The sequence below is a fragment of the Chrysemys picta genome, chromosome 4 (genome assembly GCF_011386835.1).
Source record: "Chrysemys picta bellii isolate R12L10 chromosome 4, ASM1138683v2, whole genome shotgun sequence".
Taxonomy (NCBI): Eukaryota; Metazoa; Chordata; order Testudines; family Emydidae; genus Chrysemys; species Chrysemys picta.
The window spans coordinates 37,541,320-37,566,337 of record NC_088794.1 but is presented as its reverse complement, the minus strand read 5'-3'; the positions used below and the strand labels follow the sequence as shown (position 1 = coordinate 37,566,337).

At 43.9% G+C, this 25,018-nt stretch overlaps 1 protein-coding gene and 1 long non-coding RNA gene across 2 annotated transcripts in view; one reads left to right on the top strand and one right to left on the bottom strand.

The window, feature by feature from the left end:
• Positions 1-2,066: 2,066 nt before the first annotated feature.
• On the bottom strand, positions 2,067-4,710 carry LOC112059032 (uncharacterized). The gene is made up of 3 exons (XR_002888242.3): positions 4,571-4,710; positions 3,916-4,068; positions 2,067-3,226 (listed from the first exon to the last, which is right to left on the bottom strand). It is a non-coding gene; the product is annotated as an uncharacterized LOC112059032 (long non-coding RNA).
• Positions 4,711-4,729: 19 nt separating this feature from the next.
• IGF2 (insulin like growth factor 2) overlaps positions 4,730-25,018 on the top strand; it is a 37,087-nt gene continuing 16,798 nt past the window's right edge. The window contains exons 1-2 of the mRNA XM_005312382.5: positions 4,730-5,201; positions 21,094-21,256. Coding sequence (XP_005312439.2) covers positions 5,103-5,201; positions 21,094-21,256 — 262 coding nt within the window. The 5' untranslated portion in view covers positions 4,730-5,102. The remainder of the gene's footprint in view (positions 5,202-21,093; positions 21,257-25,018) is intronic.

Here is a 25,018-nt window from a genome sequence, read left to right as displayed (position 1 = left end):
TGAGGCACAGAGAGATTAGATAACTTGACCCAGGTTGCACGCAGGGCCGGCTCCAGGCACCAGCTTAACAAGCAGGTGCTTGGGGCGGCCAAGGGAGAGGGGCGGCACGTGCGGCAATTCGGGGGCGGCAGGTCCCTCACCGCCTCTAGGAGCGATGGAACTGAAATGCTGGAGCTGGCCCTGGTTGCACAGGATGACTGTAGTAGAGCAAGAAGCTGACCCCAGCTCTTTTGAGTTATAGCCCAGTACCTTCACCCAGGACCATTGTCTTTCTCTGAAAAGAGCCTGACCAAAGAACTACTCTGTTGTGGAAAGCCAAAGGACTAGCAGTTCAAAAAGTGAGTCAGAAGAGGAGGTAGAAAGAGACAATAAAATGCCCTGTTTCGTCTCTCCTCAGGTTTTTGCTGCGCTGACGCTGCAAAATTCAGATCAGAATTCCCAACACCGTTTGTTGGATCTAAGAGTCCAGCTCATTTTAAATGCTCCTGGAACTTCAGAGAGGGAGTGACAGGGCTAAGTAATGAATGACAGCAAAGGTGAGGGTCTCTGATAAGGTGGGAAGTGGCTTCTGGAGAGCATTTAAGAATCACATCCAATGATCATCCTGAAGACAATGAGGACTGGACACAAGGACCCACTGACTGAAGCACAGCAGCAAGGAAAAAAACAGTCAAAGACATGCCTGAAAGATACATAGCTGGGATTCCAGAATTCCTCAGAGGTATTTTGTCTTAGCCAACATACTGTGCTGTTTTAAAGCAATTAATTACTCAACAGACATGTCTCCACCATTCCACCCCGCTTAGAATCTCTATGGCAAATCAAGATCTAGTATATAGTTCATAAATTGTATTTTGTGTACAAGATGTATCAGACACATTTAAAATATTACCCAATTTGTGATATTCCCTGCCTAAGGCAGGACCAGGTATACCTATTATATGTGAAGTTCTTCTAGATTTTCTATGAAGAGAGAGACCCATAGATAGAAGTAGAGTCAGCCTAAAGACAGCTGTAGAATACATCAGGAGCAGAGGGGATCTTGGACCATGTCTACATACATAAATTGCACCAATTTAACCAACATTTATTTGAACCCCTATATGGACCCACTTACACGTCTTTAAAACTGATTATATTGGTTTAGCACGTGTCTGTAAATTTATTGCAGCAAATGAAACCAATATAAACCAGATTAAAACTGATTTCAGCGTGTCTACACAGGGGTTTGCATCAGTTTATCTACAATGGTTTAAAACCATACTTTTAGTCAAACTGTGCAATGTTCTGTTTCAACCAGGCTTTAGATTGTAGGGATTTGCTACTGACAGAAGGCAGGTGTTGTAGCAGGAAAAATTGCCTTTGTGTTGCTGCTGTTCCACAAAGCCATCCAGTGGGTGACAGAAAAATATTGCTATTTGTTACTGGGTAAAACCTACGGGGCCCAGCTGAGATCAGAGCCCTATCCTGTTAGGTGCTGCACAGACGCATAGTGAGACATAGTCCCTGCGCCAACAGGATTCCAATCTATAAAGTTTCTCATCTGCCCTCCTGCACCATATTTCCCAGGCATCACTGGCAAGCTAGTTTATTCCATAGCCATACACAGAATGTCATAATTCTATATATTTGCACAATGCTATAAAGGCCAACTTTGTCCCTTGTTATTTGGAAGGGCTGATTGTGCCTTCAGAGTTTCACATTTGTGCTTAAAGGAGTTTGGACTTTCCTCCTCATGACATTCCAGTGAGTATTTCCATGGAAATGCTAGAAAGAAAGAAAGAAAGAAAGAAAGAAAGAAAGAAAGAAGGATATGGTTAGCTGTCAGTACAGCCTCAGAGATATTTTTCTTCCCTCTGCTGCTACATCATACCTTCTTTGGATCAATTCACCTCTCAGGGAATAAACTCAAACGAGGTTAATCCTGGGCTTTGCCCTCTCCCCCATTTCTTCCTACTGATGTAAGGATGATATTTGCCTGAGGCTTAATGTGTTTTTCTTTATTTTGCTTTGATTTCCAATCTCTTCTCTCCTCTCCCCCCCCCCCCCCCTCAAATACAGACACACTCACTCCTTTAAAGACGGGAAAATAACCTGCTTTTTTTCTCTTTTGGTCAACAGCTCTTTCTTTTGTGTCTTTCTTTCTTTCTTATCCTCCCCTCTCTCTCTCTCTCTTTCTTGACACAATGCACTATTTATTTGCACTGAAGTTTAACTAAGAAGCAATTAAAAGATCAAAGGCACAAACACAAGTGGATCCAATGGCAACTTGTGGGGTTTATTTTGTTGTCCGTGGTGATGTTGTTGATGAAGGCTCACCCAAAATGCTGGTTGTTTTCACTGAGCCGGTGAGACACCTCACATGATGGGGTCATCTCTTCCTTACAATATAGTTTTTGATTATCATTATTGTTCACCCTCTTTGTTTGCTGTTGCAGTTGTTTACTGGAAAATCACTTGTTTTTCTCAGAGAGATTAGCCCTCTCACCCTCTCTAGGTTTCTTTTGTCTACTCAAAGGAGGTGCTGGTGGCAAGTTGGGGGAAGGGAAGTCAGTTCTTCTCTCTGGGCTGCTAACAGCCCCATTTGACCACCATGGGTATGGTTTTGTTTTTAAACAAATGGGGAAGGATCGTTGTGAAAACTACAACTTTCTTTCCCGTCTACTGAAAGTTTTACATTGGATGAGGTGTAAAGGTATATGGCCAAGATTTCCAAACTGGGGTGTCTAAAGTTAGCCTCATAAATCCATATTTAGGCACCTAAAGAAGTGGTCAGGTTTTCAAAAGTGCTGAGCACTTAGCAGCTAATTTCCACTGAGGTGTGGAAAACCAAACCACTTATTTAAGTACCTATATATGGATTTAGGTGCCTAACTTTAGGGTGAAAATCTTTCCTGTATGTATTTTTTATCAGCACCATGCCCTCCTCCCTGTTCTGATGACAGCTTTAGTTTAAGGACATTGCACTGGCATTGGATTGTTTGGTGGGTCTGAAATGAAATGACACAATCCAAACACGGAAAGAAAATTAGGGTTGAATGATGTGATCAAAAGAACAACCTGATGAATGAACAGATTCTTGAGAGGGTGACATATGTCCTTTGGGAGGTCAAAAGCCTATAAAGAAAGTACCAGCTCTTCTCCCTCTTTGGTTTGTCTTTGGAGGGTTTGGGAGAAATCTTCTAAATTCCACTTGTTTGGAAAAATCCTTCAGTCAGTTCCCCACCTCAGAGAGAGAAAAAAAAATGAGAATTATAAAAATAAAGCATTATTTTCTATTGTTTAAGTGTGCATTGGCACATTGTAACCATGCCTTGTACATCCTAGCTACTGAATTTCATTAACTATTTGGGCACTGACTGGGACCTGGGAGGTCAGGAGACCTGGGTTCTATTCCCACCTATGACACTGACCTGCTGCATGAACCTTGGACAAGTCAGTTCACTTCTCTTTCCCCTCCTACTCTTTGTCTTGTCCATATAGATTGTAAGCTCTTCAGGGCAGGGCACCGCTATCTTACTTATATGTATCTGCAGCACCTAGCGCAGTGGGGCCCCTATCTCAGTGGGCGTCTCTGGGCACTACAGTGATCAATAGCAATAATAATACATTTAGACCCCAACCTTGCACAGCTTTACATGCACAATTAACTATAAATATGGGAGAAGTCCCATTATCTTAAATGGGATTATTCATATGCATAAATCTTTGCAGAATGGGGCCTTAATTAGGTTGGTTGACAACTAAAAGTCAGCATGAGAGTCAGCGTACAGCACTAGGTGCAGAACATACTGTATCTGTCTGCCCTAGATAGGCAAAGCCTCCATATTTACTTTAGGATAGCAAGGATGTTAATGAAGTTATGAATGATTAACAGCTTACCAATCACAGTGAACAACCCCCTCCCATGCTTACCTGCTTGCTTCTGAAATCCTGCATGTGTCCAGTCACTTCAGTAGGTAGGTGACTGTAAATCCTGCCTCCCGTACCAACTTCTTCACCGACTGAAAATCACCTTCACTAATCACTGAAACTTGTCTTTACCCCAGGAGTTATTTTGAAGGTAACCTGCAGGACCAACGGTGAAAATGCTGCCATTGAAAATAAAGATCAAATATTAGAGTAGCCATCTAGATTTTATTTCTTGGCAAGCGAGGAATTTTGACCAAATTAAGGAGCTCAGAGGAAGTTGTGTAAAAGGAGGAAAGATCAGATTCAAGATGAAACAGGCACCTTTAAAGAAAAGTACTCTCTGACTTGGATGAAGAGATTTCAGTGTGCAAAATGGGTAGTTTGCCCCATGGAAAAGAACAATGTGGACTCACTACTTGATACCCATTGGCTAATGAATCACGACTCAGCTGATATTGGGTTTTTTCCCCCATAGGAATATTGGTGAAATTAAATGAAACACTGATGAGCTCAAAGGCAACCATTCCTAAACATTTGGTAGCGTTAGTCAGGAATTTGGAAGCCGTAGTAGGGCATTTGGCAGCCCCAGAATGATCTGCTCTTTTCTGAAAAATAAAAAAATGCATTCATCTGTCCACATTCTTATTGCTCATTTTACCTGCATCTGAAAAGCAGCATGCAATGAAAGCAGACACCCTCCTTCTGCCCTCACCCAAAGGACAGATATTTTTTTCTGCATGGAGCAGTAGCTGCATTCAGCCCCCTGAGAGGAACATTCTATGAAACCATGTTATTGAAACTTTTTCCTAGTGTGAGACTCCGAGGGTTACACGAGAGAGAGAGAGAGGGAGGGGGAAAGAGGGGTTAGATAACTTCTGCAAGGTTATTGGCTGAGTTGCCTTGATCGTTGTTACAGTAGAAGTTGGAGCATGCCCATTGGATGGTGTATAAAAGAAGGGGCAGTGAGTGCTCTCAGCCTGTCTCCTCAGTTGTGGAGCAGCTAATTGAGAATATAGCTGCAGCTGGGAGAACCAAGCCCCACCAGCTCAGACTCTTGGAAAAGCAAGAACAAGCCAAGAGACAGCAAAGAAAAAACAGCAACATCCTCGTAAAACAAGGACTTGACACACCAAAAACTTCCCCCCAAATTACACTAAACAGCAAACAAACAAACCAAGCAGGACAGAAGCATGTCAGGAGCAGAGAGATACATGGATGAATGCTACAGTCACCCAGCCTTACTCCAGGTCTGCACACAAGAAGTTGAAAGTAGCAGTGGAAGTTTAAAGGTAAGGACAACATTAAACAACCCATGTTGGACGTGTCTCTAGTACCATAGCAGGCAGGGCCAGGGCAGAGGGGGCAGCCAGGGGGCTCGCTGAGCTAAGATCAGCAGCATCAGACTTCTTGATGGTCAGCCCAGCAGATCCAGAGACTCCACTCTGACTCTTGCTTAGCGCGCGCGTGTCCCCAGTTCACAGAAGGACACGGGTTGGAAATGAGCTGAAAAAGCTGCCCAGCTTACTGCGAGAGATCCCTCTCCTGCAGGAGCCAGGGGCCGGGCTTGGCTTTTTCTTTTTTAAGCAAGGCAGGAGGGTTTTGGTTGTGTAGCTTTGGAGTCGTGCAAACAACGTGATTACAACCAGGAGCAGCGTTTGGGTGAAATGTTTGTATTTCTTGTTGCTGCATCCCGGCATCTTCTGTGTAAGTGAGTGATGGTGAAGTCCTTGCAAGAGGGTGCAATGGGATATTTGCAAAAGTGACCGGTGTAGGAGAGCGAGAGTATTTATGAACTGCTCCCCCCCCCCCCCCCCCTTCTTCCTTGGTTGCGTGTGGAGCTTGGGTTTTGGAAACAGAAAAGCAAGTTCCCCCCTGACTGCAGTTCCCCTTTAGGGTCGCTAGAGGGACCTCAAATGACGGCCCAGACTGAGTCGCCTCACTTTAAACTAGAGGACTGGACTTCTCCCAGTGGGAGCCTAACAGGTTAAAAACGGGAACGGTGACACCAATTGCTGGCTAGGCTGTAACAGCATTGCACGGTAGGGACTGGCTGTATATGCACAGCTATAGAGGACTGAGATGAGAGCTGTGCTCCTGCAAGGGGGTGGCTCACGCTTAAAAAACGGGTGTATGTCTGCGCACTGTACCTGCTGGGCCATTGCTCTTCACTAAGGGGAGGGGAGTTGAGACCTGTCATTGGGGGAACGCAGGAGACTCATATGCTAGCTCTGGACTCTTGAGTCCTTGTATGAATGGAGATACTGGCATCATGCCGGGATTCCCACACTGGAGTTGGAGCATAGCACACCTTTTTTTTTAATGGATTTTCTGCTGCTTGTGCATGTGTGCATATGTTCATTTAAAGCTTAAAAGTAAATGAGAAGCATTGCCCTTGTATACCAACACCACAGCCAGTGTCGGAAACTGCATAGCAGGTGATCATGGGAGGCTGTGCATGGAGAATGATATATGGAACTAAATAGGAATGTTTATTTCATAGGCAAATACTAAGATCACCTTAAGTGTGTGTGTGTTTATATTAGAGGGTTCAAGGCACAACATCCCTAATCTGAGTGCAGATTGGAGTGTTTGGATCTCATTTCTATTATACGAGGTCATGCAAGGTCACTTATGGGTTATTGGACAGAACTTTAAATAGACCTCTTCTAACGAAGTATTGTATGCTTTTCTTAAGTTGTTTGGCAGGGGGGAATATTAAGATTGTGCATTGTGTGGAAGGGACGGACAGTTCTTTAGCTTCAGAGCCTAAAGAGATTATTAAGCACCATTCTGAAAAACACTGCAGCATGTTCGGTCTCAGAGGAATGAAAATTCGGAGAGGAAAAACAAGAAAATGAAGCCAAAATGGAGTGAGAGTTAATGGTTGGCATGAAGCCTTCTACTTTGTGTGGAGTCTTTTTTTTTTTTTTTTTTTTTTTTTTCTTCTTCCTTCCTTCCTTCTTTCCCAATTGCTTTTCCCTACAGTAATTATTTTAAGAAAGCAACTTGGAAAGGTTTTAGCACTCTGTTCAGTGGTAGGGAATTGGGGCACACGAGGAAACTTAGATTTAACATAACTGTACCAGCAGTTGCTGCCTTGCTTTCAACCAGTGGTATGTCAACAGGGTTTCTGATACACTAGAGGTCTTGCTCCGGCAACATCGAGCAATCAAGTGTAAAACCACCCACACAGGTCTTATTTTTAAATAGACACTTTGGGAGAGCCTCTGTTTTAAACCCTTAGGTTGGAACTTCCCTATACAAAGTATATAGTTTTCTTACTAATACCAGGACAGGCTGTGGAGCTCAAGGTTTGCAGAAGGAGGTTTTGTTTTTTTTTGACATGACATAGGTTGTTGGGCTTTTATTTCCCCCCCCTGGGTTTGTTTGGATCAAAGTAGGAGAGTTCAGGAGTCTAGGTCCAAGGTTTTGTGAGGGTGACTCCGGTTGCATATTAAGGAAACAATGAAACACCATAATCTGGGGCAGTAAAACCAGATGACATTTCTGGTTTGGGCTTCTCTGGACCAAAACTGACGAGTTTGGTGGTGGGGAGAATGGGTCACAGTTGTAAAACCCGCTCCGATTTGTTGACAGGCACATGTTCACTTAACCTTTCAAAGGGGCTTGCTGTGAAAATTCTTAAAGGGATAAACAAATCCACTTTTCCTGCAAAAAAAAAAAAATGTTGTTGGGCTTTTCCCCCTTCCCAGCAAACTCTAAGTCAAAATATGTGAGTGTGTGTGTGCTTTCTACTGATGATCCTTTACTATAACCTGTGTGGGAGGATCACTGGCTGGACCAAACTACTACACAGAGTCTTCATCCAAAGCCCAGTGAAGTCATTGCGAGTCTTTCTATTGATGACAATGGGTTTTGGATCAGGCCCCAGCTGCATAACAGAGCATTATAAGAAGGAATTGCTCTAGTTTTTAAAATAAAGCAAACACTGGTCTTATTTTTAGAGACACACAGAATCTGATGCTTTTCCAGGATCACGTAGGAGCACTGCAGGTGGCCCACCTTCTCCTGTCCACTGCCAGGGCATATCCTGGAACTGGGCTTTCAAATCCTACTTTGGTTTGTCTTTGCTTTAAAAGCTTCTATATCTAGAGAACGGCTGGGGCGGTGTGTGTGTGTGTGTGTTTGTGGTTTACTGGCTTCAGTGAGAGAGGGATAAAAGACACATACTGATCACTTATTTGAAATGGAACTGAAAGGGTTAACCATGCTCTGCCGAGACCTAAAGCCAGTTCAATGTGTTGTGGGAATATCACTTGCCAGAACACTCCAATCACCACAATTTCTGATTAAACGGCTCAACTCTTCTCTCTTTATCGTTCCGCTTGCTTTGCTGTATTTGCTTCCAAAACCTGGAGTAAATCAGAAAAAGTTAAATTAGGCTACTAACACTGACTTTGAAATCCCTTCTCCAGATTCTGCCAGCTGTCTTTAGAAGAGTTAAGCAAGATTTCATTTCCCTTTTTAATGCAATAAATCAAATATTTCTGGGCTGCATACCAAAGTTTGTGCAATACACTCCCGAGTAAATAATACTGAGTACCCCTTTCACCTTTTTCTAGTTTGATTTCCCCCCCACCCCCCATAGCTACAATAGTCTTTGCTGGGGAAACTAATACCTACTGTACAGAGAGAGACCCCTTCATCCCCCCATGTGGGCCAGAGGGAGCTGTGGGGTATGGAAGGAACCCTCTTCCCAGAGTGGGGCAGGGAGGGAGCAAATTTCCCATTTAAGACACAAGAAAGTAAGAGCTAACATAGTGTTGCCAGCCTCCGGCATATAACAATCATGAGTCAGGTACCAAAAATCATAAGTTTGGCTTAAATCATGTGATTTTTTTTAAAACTAGCACACTTGGGTTCATGTTATCTGCCTTCCGGTGTTTGAGAGCTGTCCTTTCATCTCAACCATGAGGGCTAGAAACTTCATTTTTTTTTTTTTAATGAAAGCTGAGTGTTTCATACAATCACATGATTCCAGGACCTAGAACTTTAAGGAAACACCAAATATCATGAGAACTGGCAGCACTGGGACTCACTAAGCTTGTTCCCAGGAGCCACACTGGCATGTTGTACAAAGATTAGTCCTCAGAAAACTACTGAAGTTACCCTGAAGCCACTCCCTAGCAACTCACTTCCAGAGTAATGCATAGCATAGGCTTCCTTCATAATACCACTGTGCCATCTGACATGGCACTGGGCTCTGAGTTCCTCCCCCTTCCTATACAGGGAAGGCTTCTCTCTTCTGACTGTTAGAATGGCAAAGCAGTCACAGTAACATGGGATGCAGGTATTTCACAGCATTCTAAGTACAGGTCTGTCTCATCTTACGCGGGGGTTCCGTTCGTTCCGTGGTTAGCGCGTAAAGCGAAAACCACGTAGAGCCAAAACCCCATTAAGTTCAATGGCGGGCGAAATCGCCCACACTACAGGTATAGTATTAAAACTGTTGTTTTTCTCTTTTTTCTGTTTTTGCTGACCACGTAAAGTTGAAATCGCGCATGTTAAATGCACGTAAGATGCGACAGACCTGTATTAAGATGAACACCTTCCCCTGCCCTCTTATAACTTCCAGACACTCCCAGGTCCCTGGAGCGGTAACATCACCGCTGTCCTGGGTGTGCGTTAAGTCAAGGCCTGACTTTCAGAGAGGCTGAGCATCTGCATTTTCCCATTGACGTCAGCTGGAGTTCTGGATACTCAGCACTTCTGAAAAATCAGAGTCCGGATTCTTGTTTATACTGCCAGAGTGGTGTCAAGGGGCCTTTAGAGAGAAAGCGTTTCCCAATGGTTTGGGCATCAGCCTGGGATTTGGGAGACTGGCTTCGCAACAGACTTCCTGTGTGACTTTGGGCAGGTCACTCAATCTCTCTGAGCTTCGGTTTCCCATGTGCAACTGCCCTGTCTCTGAGGGGTGCATTGAGGATCAAGTCATTAAAGATTGTGAGGCACCCCAACGGTATGGTAATAGGGGAGGCACATAAGTACCTGAGATGGTGTAATTGAGAATCAGGCAGCCCCTGTGTAACTGCCATGCAATCTCCTGCCTAGTATGGTTGAATACATGAGCTTAAGCACACGCCTTTAGTCACTCATTATGTCTATTAACTTAGGCTTAATTCTCCCTTGCCCTGTTACATGTGTAATTACTTACACCAGTGCAAAGTGAGTGTGAAATGATATCACATGGGAATTGCAGCTTTACAAACCCATTATGTAGTGTAAGTGATTTCCCAAGGGGAAGAATTGGACCCACGGTCTCTGACTCAAATCTTGCAGATTGGGCCATTGCTCTAATTTGATCCTTCTGGTAGAATTAAACTCTAAAGTGGGCCAGACCAAAGGAGGAACTTGATCAGTCAGAAAGTTTGGTATCTTGCCTGACTGGGGGCTCACACAGGAGAGAGGCATCACAGGGGTCTAGTAGCCTAAGCACAGACCTGCACACAAGGAACTTCTGCATTCTCAGCTGAGCTCTGGTACAGTACCTTCGGTTGGCCACAACTTGTTGGCCTCTTCTCCAGCACTTGAATGGAGTTAACATACCCAGCTGACTGGGCTGTATATTGTTAAAAAAACCATCTGTAACCGCAATAAGGGAGGCTGTGCCACAAGCTTCAACTCACGACACAGCAGAGTGCAGGTATCCTGCATAATCTCACGTGGCCACTCCCGTATTGCTGGCATACCACTGCATGTGCGAGACTGCTATTGCAGCATCTCTGAGTACCATTCAGGGCTCGTCTAATTATTATTAGGGATGTCAAATGATTAAAACAATGTATTGCGATTAATCACAGTTTTAATCGTGCTGTTAAATAATAATAGAATATCATTTATTTAAATATTTTGGATGTTTTCTATATTTTCAAATATATTGATTTCAATTACTACGCAACACAAAGGACACAGTGCTTACTTTTTTGTTATTTCTGATTACAGATATTTGCACTCTAAAAAAGATAAACCAAAGAAATAGTATTTTTCAATTCATCTCAGGCAGTGCGATCTCTTTATCATGAAAGTGCATTACAGAGTGGGGAATTATAGGTAGGACCTTGTAGATATAAACAAACTTGTCTTAGCGATTGACTAAACAACAAGTAGGACTGAGTGGACTTGTAGGCTCTAAAGTTTTACCTTGTTTTATTTTTGAATGCAGTTATGTAACTAAAACAAATCTACATTTTTAAGTTGCACTTTCACAATAAGAAGATTGCACTACAGTACTTGTATGAGGTGAATTGAAAAATAGTATTTCTTTTGTTTATCTTTGTTACAGTGCAAATATTTGTAATAAAAAATAAAGTAAGCACTGCACTTCACTGTGTAGTAATTGAAATCAATATATTTAAAAAGTAGAAAAACATTCAAAAATATTTATAATAAATTTAAATTGGAATTAACAGAGCAATTAAAACTGCAATTAATCACAATTATTTTTTAAATCAAATTAATTTGTTTTGAGTTAATCACTTGAGTTAACGATGATTGATTGACAGCCCTAATTATTATTAGTTTTTTATACTGGTATAGCCATACCAATGTAGCTAAAATAGAGAAGAAAATCCTGTATGGATGAGCTTCACTGGGACAACTTTAGTGGCCCTTAGAGGCTCCAAATCAGGGATCAGCGCCCCACTGTGCAAGCCATTGTGCAAACAGCCTCCGTCTCCGAAGAGGTGACTATATAAACTTGCCCCAGTTTCAGCCCCACTTTACCCCAGTGCAAATGCATCTGCGCTGGGGCTTTACATGAGCCTAGCTTATATCAGTGCAAAAATCCCTGAAACAGACAAGCCTTTTTAGATACCCACTTGCAAATGGGGTAGAGGGTACATAGACACACCTGACTCGGTGCAGGGCAGATGGCATGCTGCAGGTGAATAGGATTCATGCTCTTGTCTTGTTTCAGCTCCTTGCTTGTTGAACAGTGCTGGGGAAGCAGATGGTAGAAGCCTGTTATCATCTAAGGGAATCCTAAGTTTGATTTACTTGACCAGTGAGGGACCAATCAGCCTGGGTAACTGAGAGGAAGAATTTGCATCCTCCTATCTTATGCTGCAGTGGGCCTGGAAGAGGCAGCTTTTGTGTGGGTTCAGTGCAGGGGCTTCTCCCCATGCTGCTTCTCTGTTAGACCCCGACCTAGGGGGCTGACTTTCTCTGAAGGGGAGAGGGATATTCAGTCTCCCTCTCTCTCCCCCTGTACACTGATGCACACAAGTAGAGGAACAGCTCCTCTGCTGAACAGTGTGGAAACATTGCGCGGGAGCAGTTGTCGCTGAATGAGCAGAGAAATTACAATGAACCGAGGAGAGAGCGAGCAGCCAAAGACAAATGTTACAGTAAAACTAGCCACTCGAGGGACACTACGCTACAAAAAATAACCATGTTTAAACTTGTATAAAACATGCTTGTGGCCCAACAATCTTTCTAAACCTGGTGGATTTTTACTTGTCTGTGTGTAGAGAAAATCATATTATAATGACGTTATAGTATAATTGTTTAACCCTGGTAAGGACTCTTTGACTTCGTGTCCATGCAGGCAAGAAGAAACAGCATTATACACACAGCTGAGACAACCTCATTTCACAAGAGTACAACGGGTTGATTTTCTTTTTTTTCTAGTGAAGACCCCCCTCCCGCCCCGACGTGGTGCTATGCACCTTACATCTTAGCCAGAAAAACTTCCTGAGTAGGTTGAATATTGCCAGCCATTTTCAGGCCTAATTTATTTGTATTCTACTAGTGCCTAAGACCTCATTGTGCTAAATCCTATACACACAGTAAGAGACTGTCCTGGCCCTGAAAAGCGTATAGTCAAAATAGACAAGACAGACAAAAGGTGGAAGAAAGGAAGTATCATCCCTATTTCACCAGTGGGGAACTAAGGCAAGGGAAGATTAAGAGACTTGCCCAAGGTCACACAGCAAGGTTGTGGCAGAGCTAGGAACTGAACCTAGATCTCTCCAACAACAACGGGCAGCGTTTCCCGACTGGAATTTAGGAGGCTTCCTCCTGCAAAGTGATTTTGTAACCAGAAAAAGATAGGCTTTGTACATTTGCGGAAGTGACCCCTGAAAAACCTCTCCCCTTCCAGATTGGGGTGGGATGTAACTGGAGAGGAAAGAGAGCACATTGAACGACCTCCAGGCACTCTGCAAGTGACAATGTCACAGAGGTCAGAAGGCCCATACAGAACTTGTCATGCAGTCAAGCCTGCTGGGTATTCCAGAGAATAAACATGGCAAATGGATAAATAAAGGTCTATGGGACTGTGTAGTGTTGCAGCTGCTTTAACCAGGGAGAAAGTGCAGCACTGGGTAGTAAATATGCTTTTTGCTTGCTTGCTTGCCTGTCTGGTTTCTCATTACATTGTTCTGTGGAAGGGAGGGGAAAAAAATACACGCAAGGTGAAAATCACCCTGAGACCTGTCTGGAAAGAGCCAGTATTCAAAGTGAGAGGAGGGGTTACAGACTAGGCAGTTCATTGGATCACACATGACCATATCGGTATTGGGTTAGATTACATCATCAGTACCATCTCTGTCCTCGCAGCCTTTAATACAGGACATTAAAAAGGGGCTCTGTACCTGAGTCACTGGGTCATTTTTAGGGTGGAGAGTAAACTGATGGCACGAGTTTACTCTGATTGTCTCCTCACCTGTATGAGGAGAAGGGGTGGCGGGGGGGGGGGGGGGGGGAAGCTTAGCACTAAATAACAAAACAGAGGTAATTTAAGTCTGGAGGTGCTGGCATTTTCCAAAGGAACTGAAGTGTTTTCCCACAGAACTGGAGTGTATCAGGTCGCACTGCTGACAAACTCTCCCTCCCGGTATGTTTTTATTCTCTCATGGTACATGGTAGGGATGGGGACACTAAGGGAAAAACCAGTTGTGGGCAACTCTGCTGGGGACTAGTCCACAGCTTCTTCTTTGGTTAAGGTGAAGGCTCTGGCAGGGAGGCGAAGAGCTGAATACAAGTCACTGGAGTAACTCCATGGAGGTATTTAGTCCACGGGGCTCTGTGGCTACTTGCTGCTCTGTTTTCTCTGCTAGTGCACACAGGTGGGTAGGAACGGAGCTCTCTCCCCTGTTCTCTGTCAAGCCACCTGCCTGGGGTGGAGGGTATCACTGCCTGGGCAGAGGACTTGTAATGAGTTTAGACTAGAGGTACCAGAGAGGAACCGATACGTCTAGCACTAACTCACTTCAGAATATCCCATTGGTTCCCTTGTGTGGTTAGGATGGGGATGGAAGTAGGTAGCTGGATACTGGCTTGCTTGGAGAGGTGTGGATCAGAGGAAGTGACCTTCATTTCAGAGCAGCTACCCCGTGTGTTTTGGACATGACTTATCTCTGGGTTGTGAAACAGTGAGGCTCTCTGTGCATGGCATCTTTCAGAGCAGTCCCACAGTGCTGACCGGCAGCGCGGGGTGGGGTGGGGGTGGGTCACTTGCTTGCCTGACAGATTTTCTTAAAGTGTGACCCTAGCTAATATTGCAGGTAAAAGTATACAGGCTTGTGGTTTGGGAGAGGATTTTATCAGGGTTCTTCCAAGATTTGGAGACATACAAAGCCCGATATCTTTGTCCTTCTGCGGAGGGTTGTTTTTTCGCCCAGATTTGTCAAACACAAAATTAAGCAATCTCCTTCTGAGGAACTGACTGTAGTGGGATGGGGGGGCAGGAGGAACTGATGACAAGTTTCTTGGTTAACCATGGTGCTCATGTGAGTGGGAGGTTAATTGGAAGTGGGGAATGATTTGGTTGTCCTTAAGCCCCATATCAGCTGTGTGTGCAATGAAACTGCCTATACACCACCTGCTGCCCTAGTGATGAGCTGCAAGCTTAGCTTAAGCCCAGGGGACGTTAAGCAATCAGAAGCCTAATAAAAATGGGATAATTGTGCTAATTAGAGATCACAGGGAGCATTGGTCATGACTCCCAGCCCAGGCCATTAAATCAGGTGAAAGCCTTTTCATAGGAAACACTCTAGCTTGGAGAGACTAACAAATTTATTTGAGCATAAGCTGTAGCCCGCGAAAGCTTATGCTCAAATAAATTGGTTAGTCTCTAAGGTGCCACAAGTACTCCTGTTCTTTTGGCAGATACAGACTAACACGGCTGCTACTTTGAAACTCTAGCATGGAAGAGTGTATGAAAATGAAATCATGGCTCAGTGATATTCCTGGTGCTTCTCAATGGAGGCGTTGTGCAGGCCAAAACCTCAGTAAGTGACTAAGAGCTTGATCCCCATTGAAGTCCCTACTGACCTCAGTAGTGCAGGGTCAGACTCTAAATATCATAGGAACATTAGAACGGCCATACGAGGTCAGACGAATGGTCCATCTAGCCCAGTATCCTGTCTCTGACAATGACCAGTCCCAGATGCTTCAGAGGAAATTAACAGAACAGGGCAATTATTGAGTGATCCATCCCCTGTTGTCCAATCCCAACTTCTGGCAGTCAGAAGTTTAGGGACACCCAGAGCAGGGGGTTGCATCCCTGACCCTCACTATTGATGGACCTATCCTCCATGAACTTATCTAATTCTTTATTGAACCCAGTCATACTTTTGGCCTTCACAGACCCCCCCCACTCCCCCCCCCCGGCAATGAGTTCCACAGGTTGTCTGTGCATTGTATGAAGAAGGACTTCCTTATGTATGTTTTAAACCTGCTGCCTTTTAATTACATTGGGTGGCCCCGGTACTTGTGTTATGTGAAGGAGTAAATAACATTTCCTTATTCACTTGTTCTACACCATTCATGATTTTATAGACTTCTATCATATCCCTCTTTAGTTTTCTCTTTTCTAAAATGAACAGTCCCAGTGTTTTTTAATCTCTCCTCACATGGAAGCTACTTCAGACCCCTAATCATTTTTGTTGCCATTCTTTATATTTTTTTCCTATTCTAATATATCTTTTTTGAGATGGGGCGACCAGAACGGCATGCAGTATTCAAGGTATGGGTGTACTGTGGATTTATATAGTAGAATTATGATATTTTCTGTCTTATTATCTATCCTTTTCCTAATGGTTCCTAACATTGCTAGTTTTTTCACTCACCAGAGCAGCGCCTCCTGCTGGCCGTCCCAGAGATTAGCTCTCTCAGCCAGTGCACCCTCTCCTGGTGGTGCCTCCCCCACTGCCTTCTCCTTAGTCCAGGAGCCACAGCATCCTCTTTATGACTCAGCCCTCCAGCTATGTCACCATCCGTGTTGTCTCCTTTCCAGGGGGAAGTATCTCAAAGTTCTACAGTCCAGCCACTTCCCCATTGGTGAGTGTGGGGGGACCCAGACCCACCCACTATTCCAGGTCTCAGCACAGGGACCCTGTAGATAGCAGCATCCAGCTGCCTCTCTTTAACTTCTCCACCAGTGCTGCTTAAGTCCCCTGAGCCACTTCCTCATGGCTCCAGCCCCTTCTTTGCCTTCTTCTCAAGGCCTCCAGCCCGCAAGTCCCAGCAGCCAGCCAAGAGTTCCCTTGGTCCCTGCCAGCAATTGTTCTGTCCAAGGTGCTACCTTCCTACAGACTGCTAGGAACCCTCCTTGGGCTCCCTGCAGCAACTGACTTACTCTGGCCCTGCAACTCATTTTATGTGAGCCCACTGGGATTGGCTGTTCTGTGCAGTATCCCTCCAATTGACTGCTTCCTGTACAGCCTCCCTAGGCTGCTTTTAACCCCTTTCTTTCTGGTGTGGGGTAAACACCCCATCACAGTCTACCACTGCACGTTGAGAAGATGTTTTCAGAGAACTATCCACAATGGCTCCAAGATCTCTTTCTTGAGTGGTAACAGCTAATTTAGACCCCATCATTTTGTATGTATAGTTGGGATTATGTTTTCCAATGTGCATTGCTTTGCATTTATCAACACTGAATTTCATCTGCCATTTTGTTGCCCAGTCACCCAGTTTTGTGAGATCGCTTTGTAACTGTTTGCAGTCAGCTTTGGACTTAACTATCTTGAGTAATTTTAGATCGTCTGCAAACTTTGCCATCTCACTCTTTCCCCTTTTTTCCAGATAATTTATGAATATGTTGAACAGCACTGGTCCCAGTACAGATCCTTGGGGAACCCTTCTATTTACCTCTCTCCACTGTGAAAAATGACCATTTATTCCTACCCTTTGTTTCCTATTTTTTTAAACCAGTTACTGATCCATGGATGAGTTTTCCTCTTATCCTGTGACAGCTTACTTTGCTTAAGAACCTTTGGCGATGGACCTTGTCAAAGACTTTCTGGAAGTCCAACTACACTCTATCCACTGGATCATCCTTTTCCATGTGCTTGTTGACACCCTCAAAGAATTCTAATAGATTGATGAACCATGGATTTCCCTTTACAAAAGCCACGTTAACTCTTCCTCAACATACCATGTTCATCCAGGTGTCCGATAATTCTATTCATTACTATAGTTTCAACCAATTTGCCTGGTACTTAAATTAGGCTTATTGGCCTGTAATTGCCAGGATTGCCTCTGTAGCCCTTTTAAAAATTGGCGTTACATTAGGCATCTGCAGGTCATCTGGTACAGAGGCTGATGTAATCTATAGGTTACATACCACAGTTCATAGTTCAGCATTTTAATATATGAGTTTCTCTAGAACTCTTGGGTGAATACCATCTGGTCCTGGTGACTTATTGTTTAATTTATCAATATGGTCCAAAACCTCTTCTACTGACACCTCAGTCTGGGACAGTTCCTCAGATTTGTCACCTAAAAAGAATGGCTCAGGTATGGGAATCTCCCTCAGATCCTCGGCTGTAAAGGCACCAGTGCAAAGAATTCCCTAAGTGCTACTTGATTATCCTGTGGCCCCACTGATTGTTTGACAGGCTTCCAGCTTCTGATGTACTTAAAAAAAATTGTTTTTAGTTTTTATGTCTTTTGCTAGTTGCTCTTCAGATTTTTTTTTTGCCTGCCTAATTTTACTTGACTTGCTAGAGCTTATGCATTTTTCTATTTTTCTCAATAAGATTTGACTTCTAACTTTTAAAAGAGGTCTCTAACCACCTCTTTTACTCTGTTTAGCCATGGTGGAAATTTTTTGGTCCTCTTACTTATTTTAATACATTTGTGGTATACATATAGTTTGAGCCTCTATTATGGGGGGGGGGAGGTGCAGCTTGCAACCATTTCATTTTTGTGATTGTTCCTTTTAATTTCCATTTAACTGGCCTCCTCATTTCTGTGTAGTTCCCCTATTTTGAAGTTAAATGCTACTGTGGCGGGTTTCTTTGGTATTTTCCCCTTTACAAGGATGTTAACTTTAATTAAATTATGGTTGCTATTACCAAGCGATTCAACTGTAGTCACCTCTTAGACCAGACCCTATGTGCTATTTAGGATTAAACCAAGAATTGCCTTGTGGGTTCCGGGACTAGCTGCTCCAAGAAGCAGTCATTAATGGTGTCTAGAAATTTTATCTCTGGATCCCACCCTGAGGTGACACATTCCCAGTCAATATGGGGATAGTTGAAATCCCCCATTATTATGGAGTTTTCTGTTTTTTGTTTGTAGCCTCTCTAATCTCCCTGAGCATTTCACAATTACAGTCACCATCATGGTGAGGTGGTCGGTAGTATACTCCTACTGCTATACTCTTATTACTCAAGCATGGAATTTCTATCCATAGAGATTCTATGGTACAGTTTGATTCACTGAAGATTTTTACTATATTCAACTGTATGCTTTCTTTCACATATAGTGCCACTCCCCCACCAGTGCAATGTACTATGTCATTCCTATATTTTTTGTACCCTGGCATTACTCTGTCGGATTGATAAGCATTGTTCCACCCAGTTTCTGTGATGCCTATTATCAATATCCTCATTTAATACCAGGCACTCAAGCTCACCTATCTTAGTATTTAGACTTCTAGCATTTGTATACAAGCACTTATAAAATGTGTCAATATTTAGTTGTCTGCCTTCCTATGATGTAACTGAATAGAACTCTTTTGTTTGACTGTTTCTCTTCAGTTCCAACCTGTACTTTATCAACTTCTATCCTCTCCTCCTTACTAGGATTTAGAGTATCCCCTTTAATAAATCCTCCCTTAAGGGATGTGTCTGTCCGAACCTTGTGCTCCTCCACACCTGTCAGCCAGCCCTTAATTTAAAAACTCCTCTATTATCTTTTTAATTTTACAAGCCAGCCTGGATATCTGGCCAGCTCACTCTGGTGAAGCAGCATGGCTCCAATAGGAGCATTTTAGGAGTGTTGCCAGGTTAGGAAGACTAACAAGGAGTACCCACTGTACTGGCTTGTGGGAGCACAAGCCAGAACTACAAGGGACAGTGGCAGATCATATCAGTTTATACCTCCTGTTTGGACCAGCAAATGAGGATAGGATGTGCATCTTTCTCTTTGCAGCTTCTTCCGAACATGTCTTCATACAAGCTAGCAAAATCATGTGTTGGTCAAGGAAACGAGGCCTGAATCACAGAACTAGGTCAGGGATGTTCTGAGCTGGGTGTCTGGTTCAGGTCCATCTCTAATAAGAAATCAAACATTAAAATTGTAACAGGAAAAAGATGACACTCACTGGAGGAGTCCTCGGCTCCCCTTCATATTTCCCCGCCATGCTTGGCCCACGTGGAAATGGCCTTTTATTTTTTCATAATCTAAAAGGGACTAGTAACCATTGTAAAATCAGATTATTTCTATCACTGGTGGGTTGAGCGATACTCTACTATGAAAGTTGGTAGGAAGGACGGCTTTGTGGATAGGGTATTGGGTTGGTACTCAGGAGACTTGAATTCAGTTCTAGGCTCAGTCACAGACTTCCTATGTGACCCGGGGCAAGTCTCCTTAATCTACCCTAGGCCTCTCTTCCCCATCTGTAAAACAGGAATAAAACCATGCTGCTTCACCAGAGTGAGCTGGATAAAAATGCATTAATAATTAAGAGTTGTTCAGATGAGAGCCTATGTAGTACATAGATAATACAGCATTTTTTTCACACTAACTTTGGACCTCAAAATTGCCTTATTCCAGTTGCCATCTTGCCATTCTTTCTCCCTGCAGTTCTGATTGGATTTCAGCAGCCACATTCACCATGCTGCTTTATGGAGGTGCTCATCACTGAGGTATCCCGGTCTCCAGACATGCATGGGTTTAGCCTCTTCACCCCTGAGAGGTGGTATCAGCCCCATTTTAAAGAGGCTGAACATGGGACACTGAGGTAAAGGGGCTTGCCTAAGGCCACCCAAAGGTGTGTGGTAGCACTTAATGGAGTTACATACACCCCCATGTGGAATCAAAATCAGGCCCTAACATGCTAGGGAGGGGAACCTGAAGTACAGACTTTGTGACGGAGGGCATTAGGCATTGGCCTTTAAACCTTCTGGAGATCTGGGTTCAAATCTTGATTTAGGCCACAAATAAAATAAGATTAGTTGGTTGTTTAACCCTAGACTATTGGCCTGCATGACCACCACCACAACCAGCTTTCCCCTCCCCCACCCCCCCCACATTTGGCAGTCAATGCTCAGAGGCCTGGGACTGGAATAGAGGGGGATACAGCAGGTCAGTACTGAGGTTCATGGCTGGAGTTGAATAGAGAAATGGTAGCACATAACAGTCACACAGAATCACAGTTTAAATTATTGCTGTAGAAAACTTAGCCCTACCTACGATGCCTTGAGCCCTAACTTTTGGTGTCTGAAAGACTAATGTGGTGTTTCCATAAGGAAGAGAATGGCAGTTCTAAGGGATCTCTTTGTAACCCCACCTTTAGTCTCCCAAAGATTGTATTCAAAGCTCGGCCCCTGAGATTGGCTGAGCAAAAAGGAGAAGAAACATCTAATGGCAGCAACTAAGGCCACCTGTCCTTGGCTGTGACAAAAATGGGAACTTCCCTCAGAGGCAGAATTTTCTCTGGGTGACTGAGAGGAGGTGTTACTTTGCGGGAGCCAGCTGTATGGAAGTGGCAAGATGAATGTTGTCTGGCAATTGCTTGTTTTTAACCACTGTCAGAAGAGTCTGAATCCGTCGCAAATAAGCTAAAGAGCACATGCTTCTCCTTACACAAACAGTCACAAGCTCTCCTGTGCATGCACACATGCATGTTGTGCTTGGTGCCTTGAGAACACTCGAGTGGGGTTCTGCACCATTTAACAGTTAACATTTTGAATTTGTGTCTTTCAGGTGCAGAGGATGTGCGCCTCTAGGCGGATACTGCTGCTCGCACTCACCTTCCTGGCATACACGGTGGACTCCACGTCGGCATATGGCACTGCTGAAACGCTCTGTGGTGGGGAACTAGTAGACACACTGCAGTTTGTCTGTGGGGACAGGGGCTTCTACTTCAGTAAGTAGCTCTGGCATTTTTTTGTGTTGCATTGACTGGCTACTTGTGCATCAGGGAAGCCAGAGGGGCATGCAGCAGGAAATGTTCTCCTCCAAAGATACATTAGTGCAGACACAATCACACATGCTTCATCCCTGTGGATGAACAGGTGACTTCTAAGAGCAGTGGTCCTATGTCCCTGGTGGGCAGCTCACACTACTAGGATTCAGCTCATTTCCAGGGAGACAGAGCTCATTCTAAAGATCTCTCTGACTGGAGGTGCATACTCTGGTATCAATAACCCCATGTGCCGAGCATTAGATCTAACATAACTTACCCTGGCTCAGTGCACCACCCAAAAAGTGAAGACTATGGGAAATACACTAGCAGTTGTGATGAGACACGAGGGCATAGGTTCTCTACTCTCTTGCACTTTGGTGTCATCACTTACGCCAGTATAAAGTGGAAGGTGTCAAATCCTACACAAATCAAAATTGTAGCATCTTACACCTATTTTGTGCAGGTATAAGCGACTACCCAAGGAGCAAGACCAGGGAATCAGGCCCCAGGTGTGATGAAGACTCTACCATACTGGGGGAAGCCCTTGTTTTTCATGCATGTGGATGTGCCAGAAGTGTCAAAAGGAAGCTGCCTGTTAAGCTAGGAGTATTCGCTGGGCAGAAAACTCCCATATCCGAGGTGGAGCAGGGAGATTGCTGGGAAGTTGATCACACTGGAGCAAGAATGCAATTGCCATAACGATTTTCCCAAGCCATTGTTTTATTACTGCATGCTCAATCTGTGCCCTGCATGGGTGAAAGCTTGTACATACACCCAGACACACACATCCAATCAGGCATTCCGCTTACAGTTTTACCTGAGGCTTACAGACAAAAGCTGCCAATAACAATATACATTGATTTAAGAGGAAATACTCATTTTTCCTTTTATCTGTGCAGCTCTGGTTGTCTGCATTTGTCTGTTTCCGGCCACTCCCAGTGAATTTCAAAGTTCCCAAGCATGGATAATGACCCACTGCTGACAATAGTGGTTAATAGTCCTTTCCCACCCTGTTGCTCTACAACTGGTGTCAAAAAACAAATTGTTTAGCTGCTGGCATACAGGGCAAAAATGTCTTCAGCGGCATTAGTGGGAGTATGATAGAGACCCAATCACATCACACTGTCATAGATTCATAGATTCTAGGACTGGAAGGGTCCTCGAGAGGTCATTGAGTCCAGTCCCCTGCCCGCATGGCAGGACCAAATACTGTCTAGACCATCCCCTTTCCTTAACAACATCACATCATTTTGTCCCATTTATACTAGCAGCTAAAGGATTCAACAACTGTGAGGTATAGGAGGGAAAGGAGAGGAAGGATGAACATACTGTGGTTAGCACCAGGCCATTTTCCTTATGTAGACAGGGTCACACTTCATCCCTTCAGCCTTACATTGGGCAAATTCATTTCTGCAGTGAGGATGCAGCTCCACTGGTTTCAGTAGAGTTGCACCCTGAATTTGTCGCAATAGTCTGGTTTAGGTGTTTCAATCAAAGAACGCTATTTCTCCCTCCCCCAATTAAAGAATACTTACATCTTGCTATTTGCTTGCTGACTGAACTGCTTTAATCTAAGTTCAGGAGTAACACTGAAAGACAAGTATAATTGGTAGGAAGATGGCCAGGAGAGGTAAAGGTAGATGAACTAATGAATTTGATGCAGATAGCAAATGCACTCCCTGTTATAAATTCTCCCCTCCCTTACCTCCAATCTGACTTAGGCTAATTAGTGACAATTCTCAATCTAAATTGGTAACCAACTGTATAGGATTTATTTTGAGATACAGGGGAAAATTGCTTTCTGAAATATTGATATCTCAATCTCCATTTCCAGGGGGAAGGGGAATTGATACATTTAGAGAAGAACCCAAATCTCCGCTTTGAATCTCCACCCCCAAAGTGTTTTGATCTGAACTTTGAGGTTTGGTTCAGCTCAACTGATGTCGCATCAGCTCTATTGTTTTGCCTCATCTCACAGGAACAGAAGGAGGTTCCAAAACTTTCATAGTGCAAGCCACATTGAGATTGTCTCGTGGACCCCTCACCTACAATTTGTGGTGGTATAGAATCATAACATCATAGAACTGGAAGGGACCTCAAGAGGTCATCTACTCCAGTCCCCTCCACTCAAGGCAGGGCTAAGTGTTATCTAGATTCTAGACCATCCCTGAAAGGTGTTTGTCCAACCTGCTCTTAAAAATCTCCAATGATGGAGATTCTACAACCTCCCTAGGCAATTTATTCCAGTGCTTAACCACCCTGACAGTTAGGAAGTTTTTTCCTAATGTCCAACCTAAACCTCCCTTGTTGCAATTTAAGCCCATTGCTTCTTGTCCTATCCTCAAAATGTTAAGAACAATTCTTCTCCCTCCTCGCAACAATCTTTTATGTACTTGAAAATTATCATGTCCCCTCTCAATCCTTTCTATTCCAGACTAAACAAACCCCATTTTTTCAGTCTTCCCTCATAGGTTATGTTTTCTAGACCTTTAATCATTCTTGTTGCTGTTCTCTGGATTTTCTCCAATTTGTCCACATCCTTCCTGAAATGTGGTGCCCAGAACTGGACACAATATGATGCACTGTCCCTCGACTGGCTGTCCCAGGGGCACAGCAGTGTAATATTAAGAATGTATTTTTAGCTGCACTGGTGTGATTGAGCAGCTGATCGTAAACTTTCACCATGTCACCAGCTACTTCTCTGCTGACCACTAGCAAGTGCTCCAGGGGCTGCAGTTCTGGAAGCTGGTTTGGAGCACTTCCTTTCTGTTGGTTAGCGTAGCTGAAAGACTTTGCAGTTCTAGTTACTCTTTCTGTTCTCCTCTTCTGCCTTCCACACTTCCTTCTGTCAACAGACCACATGCCAAAGTTCTGCTGAGACTATAGGACCAGAGACTTGCTTTACTAGCCAATTGTGAAGAGGATAACTCTGTCTGGGTCTAACACCTCTTCCTCTCTGTCTATATATAGTTGAGTGTCTGTCTCTCTCCTTTTGTGCATCTTTCTCCCCTCCCCCTCTCTGGGGAGGAAAGGGAATGGGGCTTTTGTTTTGCTGACATACGGACCTCCTTTCACCTCAAGTAACCCTTTCTTCCAGTCCAAAATAAAAACACTTTTGAAGGCAGATAAGCAGCTTCATGCCAAGTGGCAAATACTCTTTTCTCTCAATTTTTCTGAAGGGTCCCTGTGCCCAGGGAGAGGAAATAAAACCAGCCCAAGCCCATGTTAATCCTTTACCACCTAACAAGGGGTGCTTCATAGGACCCGCAATGTAAATCAAATTACACCTGGCAAGTCATGGGAACATGTCACTATACTGAGACACTGGGCACAGAGGGAGCATAGCATAGAAACATGCTTATTAGCTCTGAAAAAGCCCTCAGTGGCATCCGAGTTAGAATGCACCCTAATGCTCTAAGGAACTTTCTCTTTAGTTTATCTCCTGCTCGTTGTGCTGAACTGAGTATTCGGAAAATTCTGGCTTTACTTTTCAAAACTGGGGCCAGATTTTTCATAACTGCTTAGCACCGAGCAGCTCTCGTTGAGAACACTGGCTGCTTAGCATGCCGTTTAAACAGTGCTTAATTTGTAATGAAAGAGGTGCCGGGGCTCAAGCAATTAGGTGCCAGGGCTCAAGCAATTTTTTTTTTTTTTTTTTTACTTTCATAACTGATGCAGCAAGCCCAGAAGTGCTGGGGCTACGAACTGCCAGGCCTAGAGGTC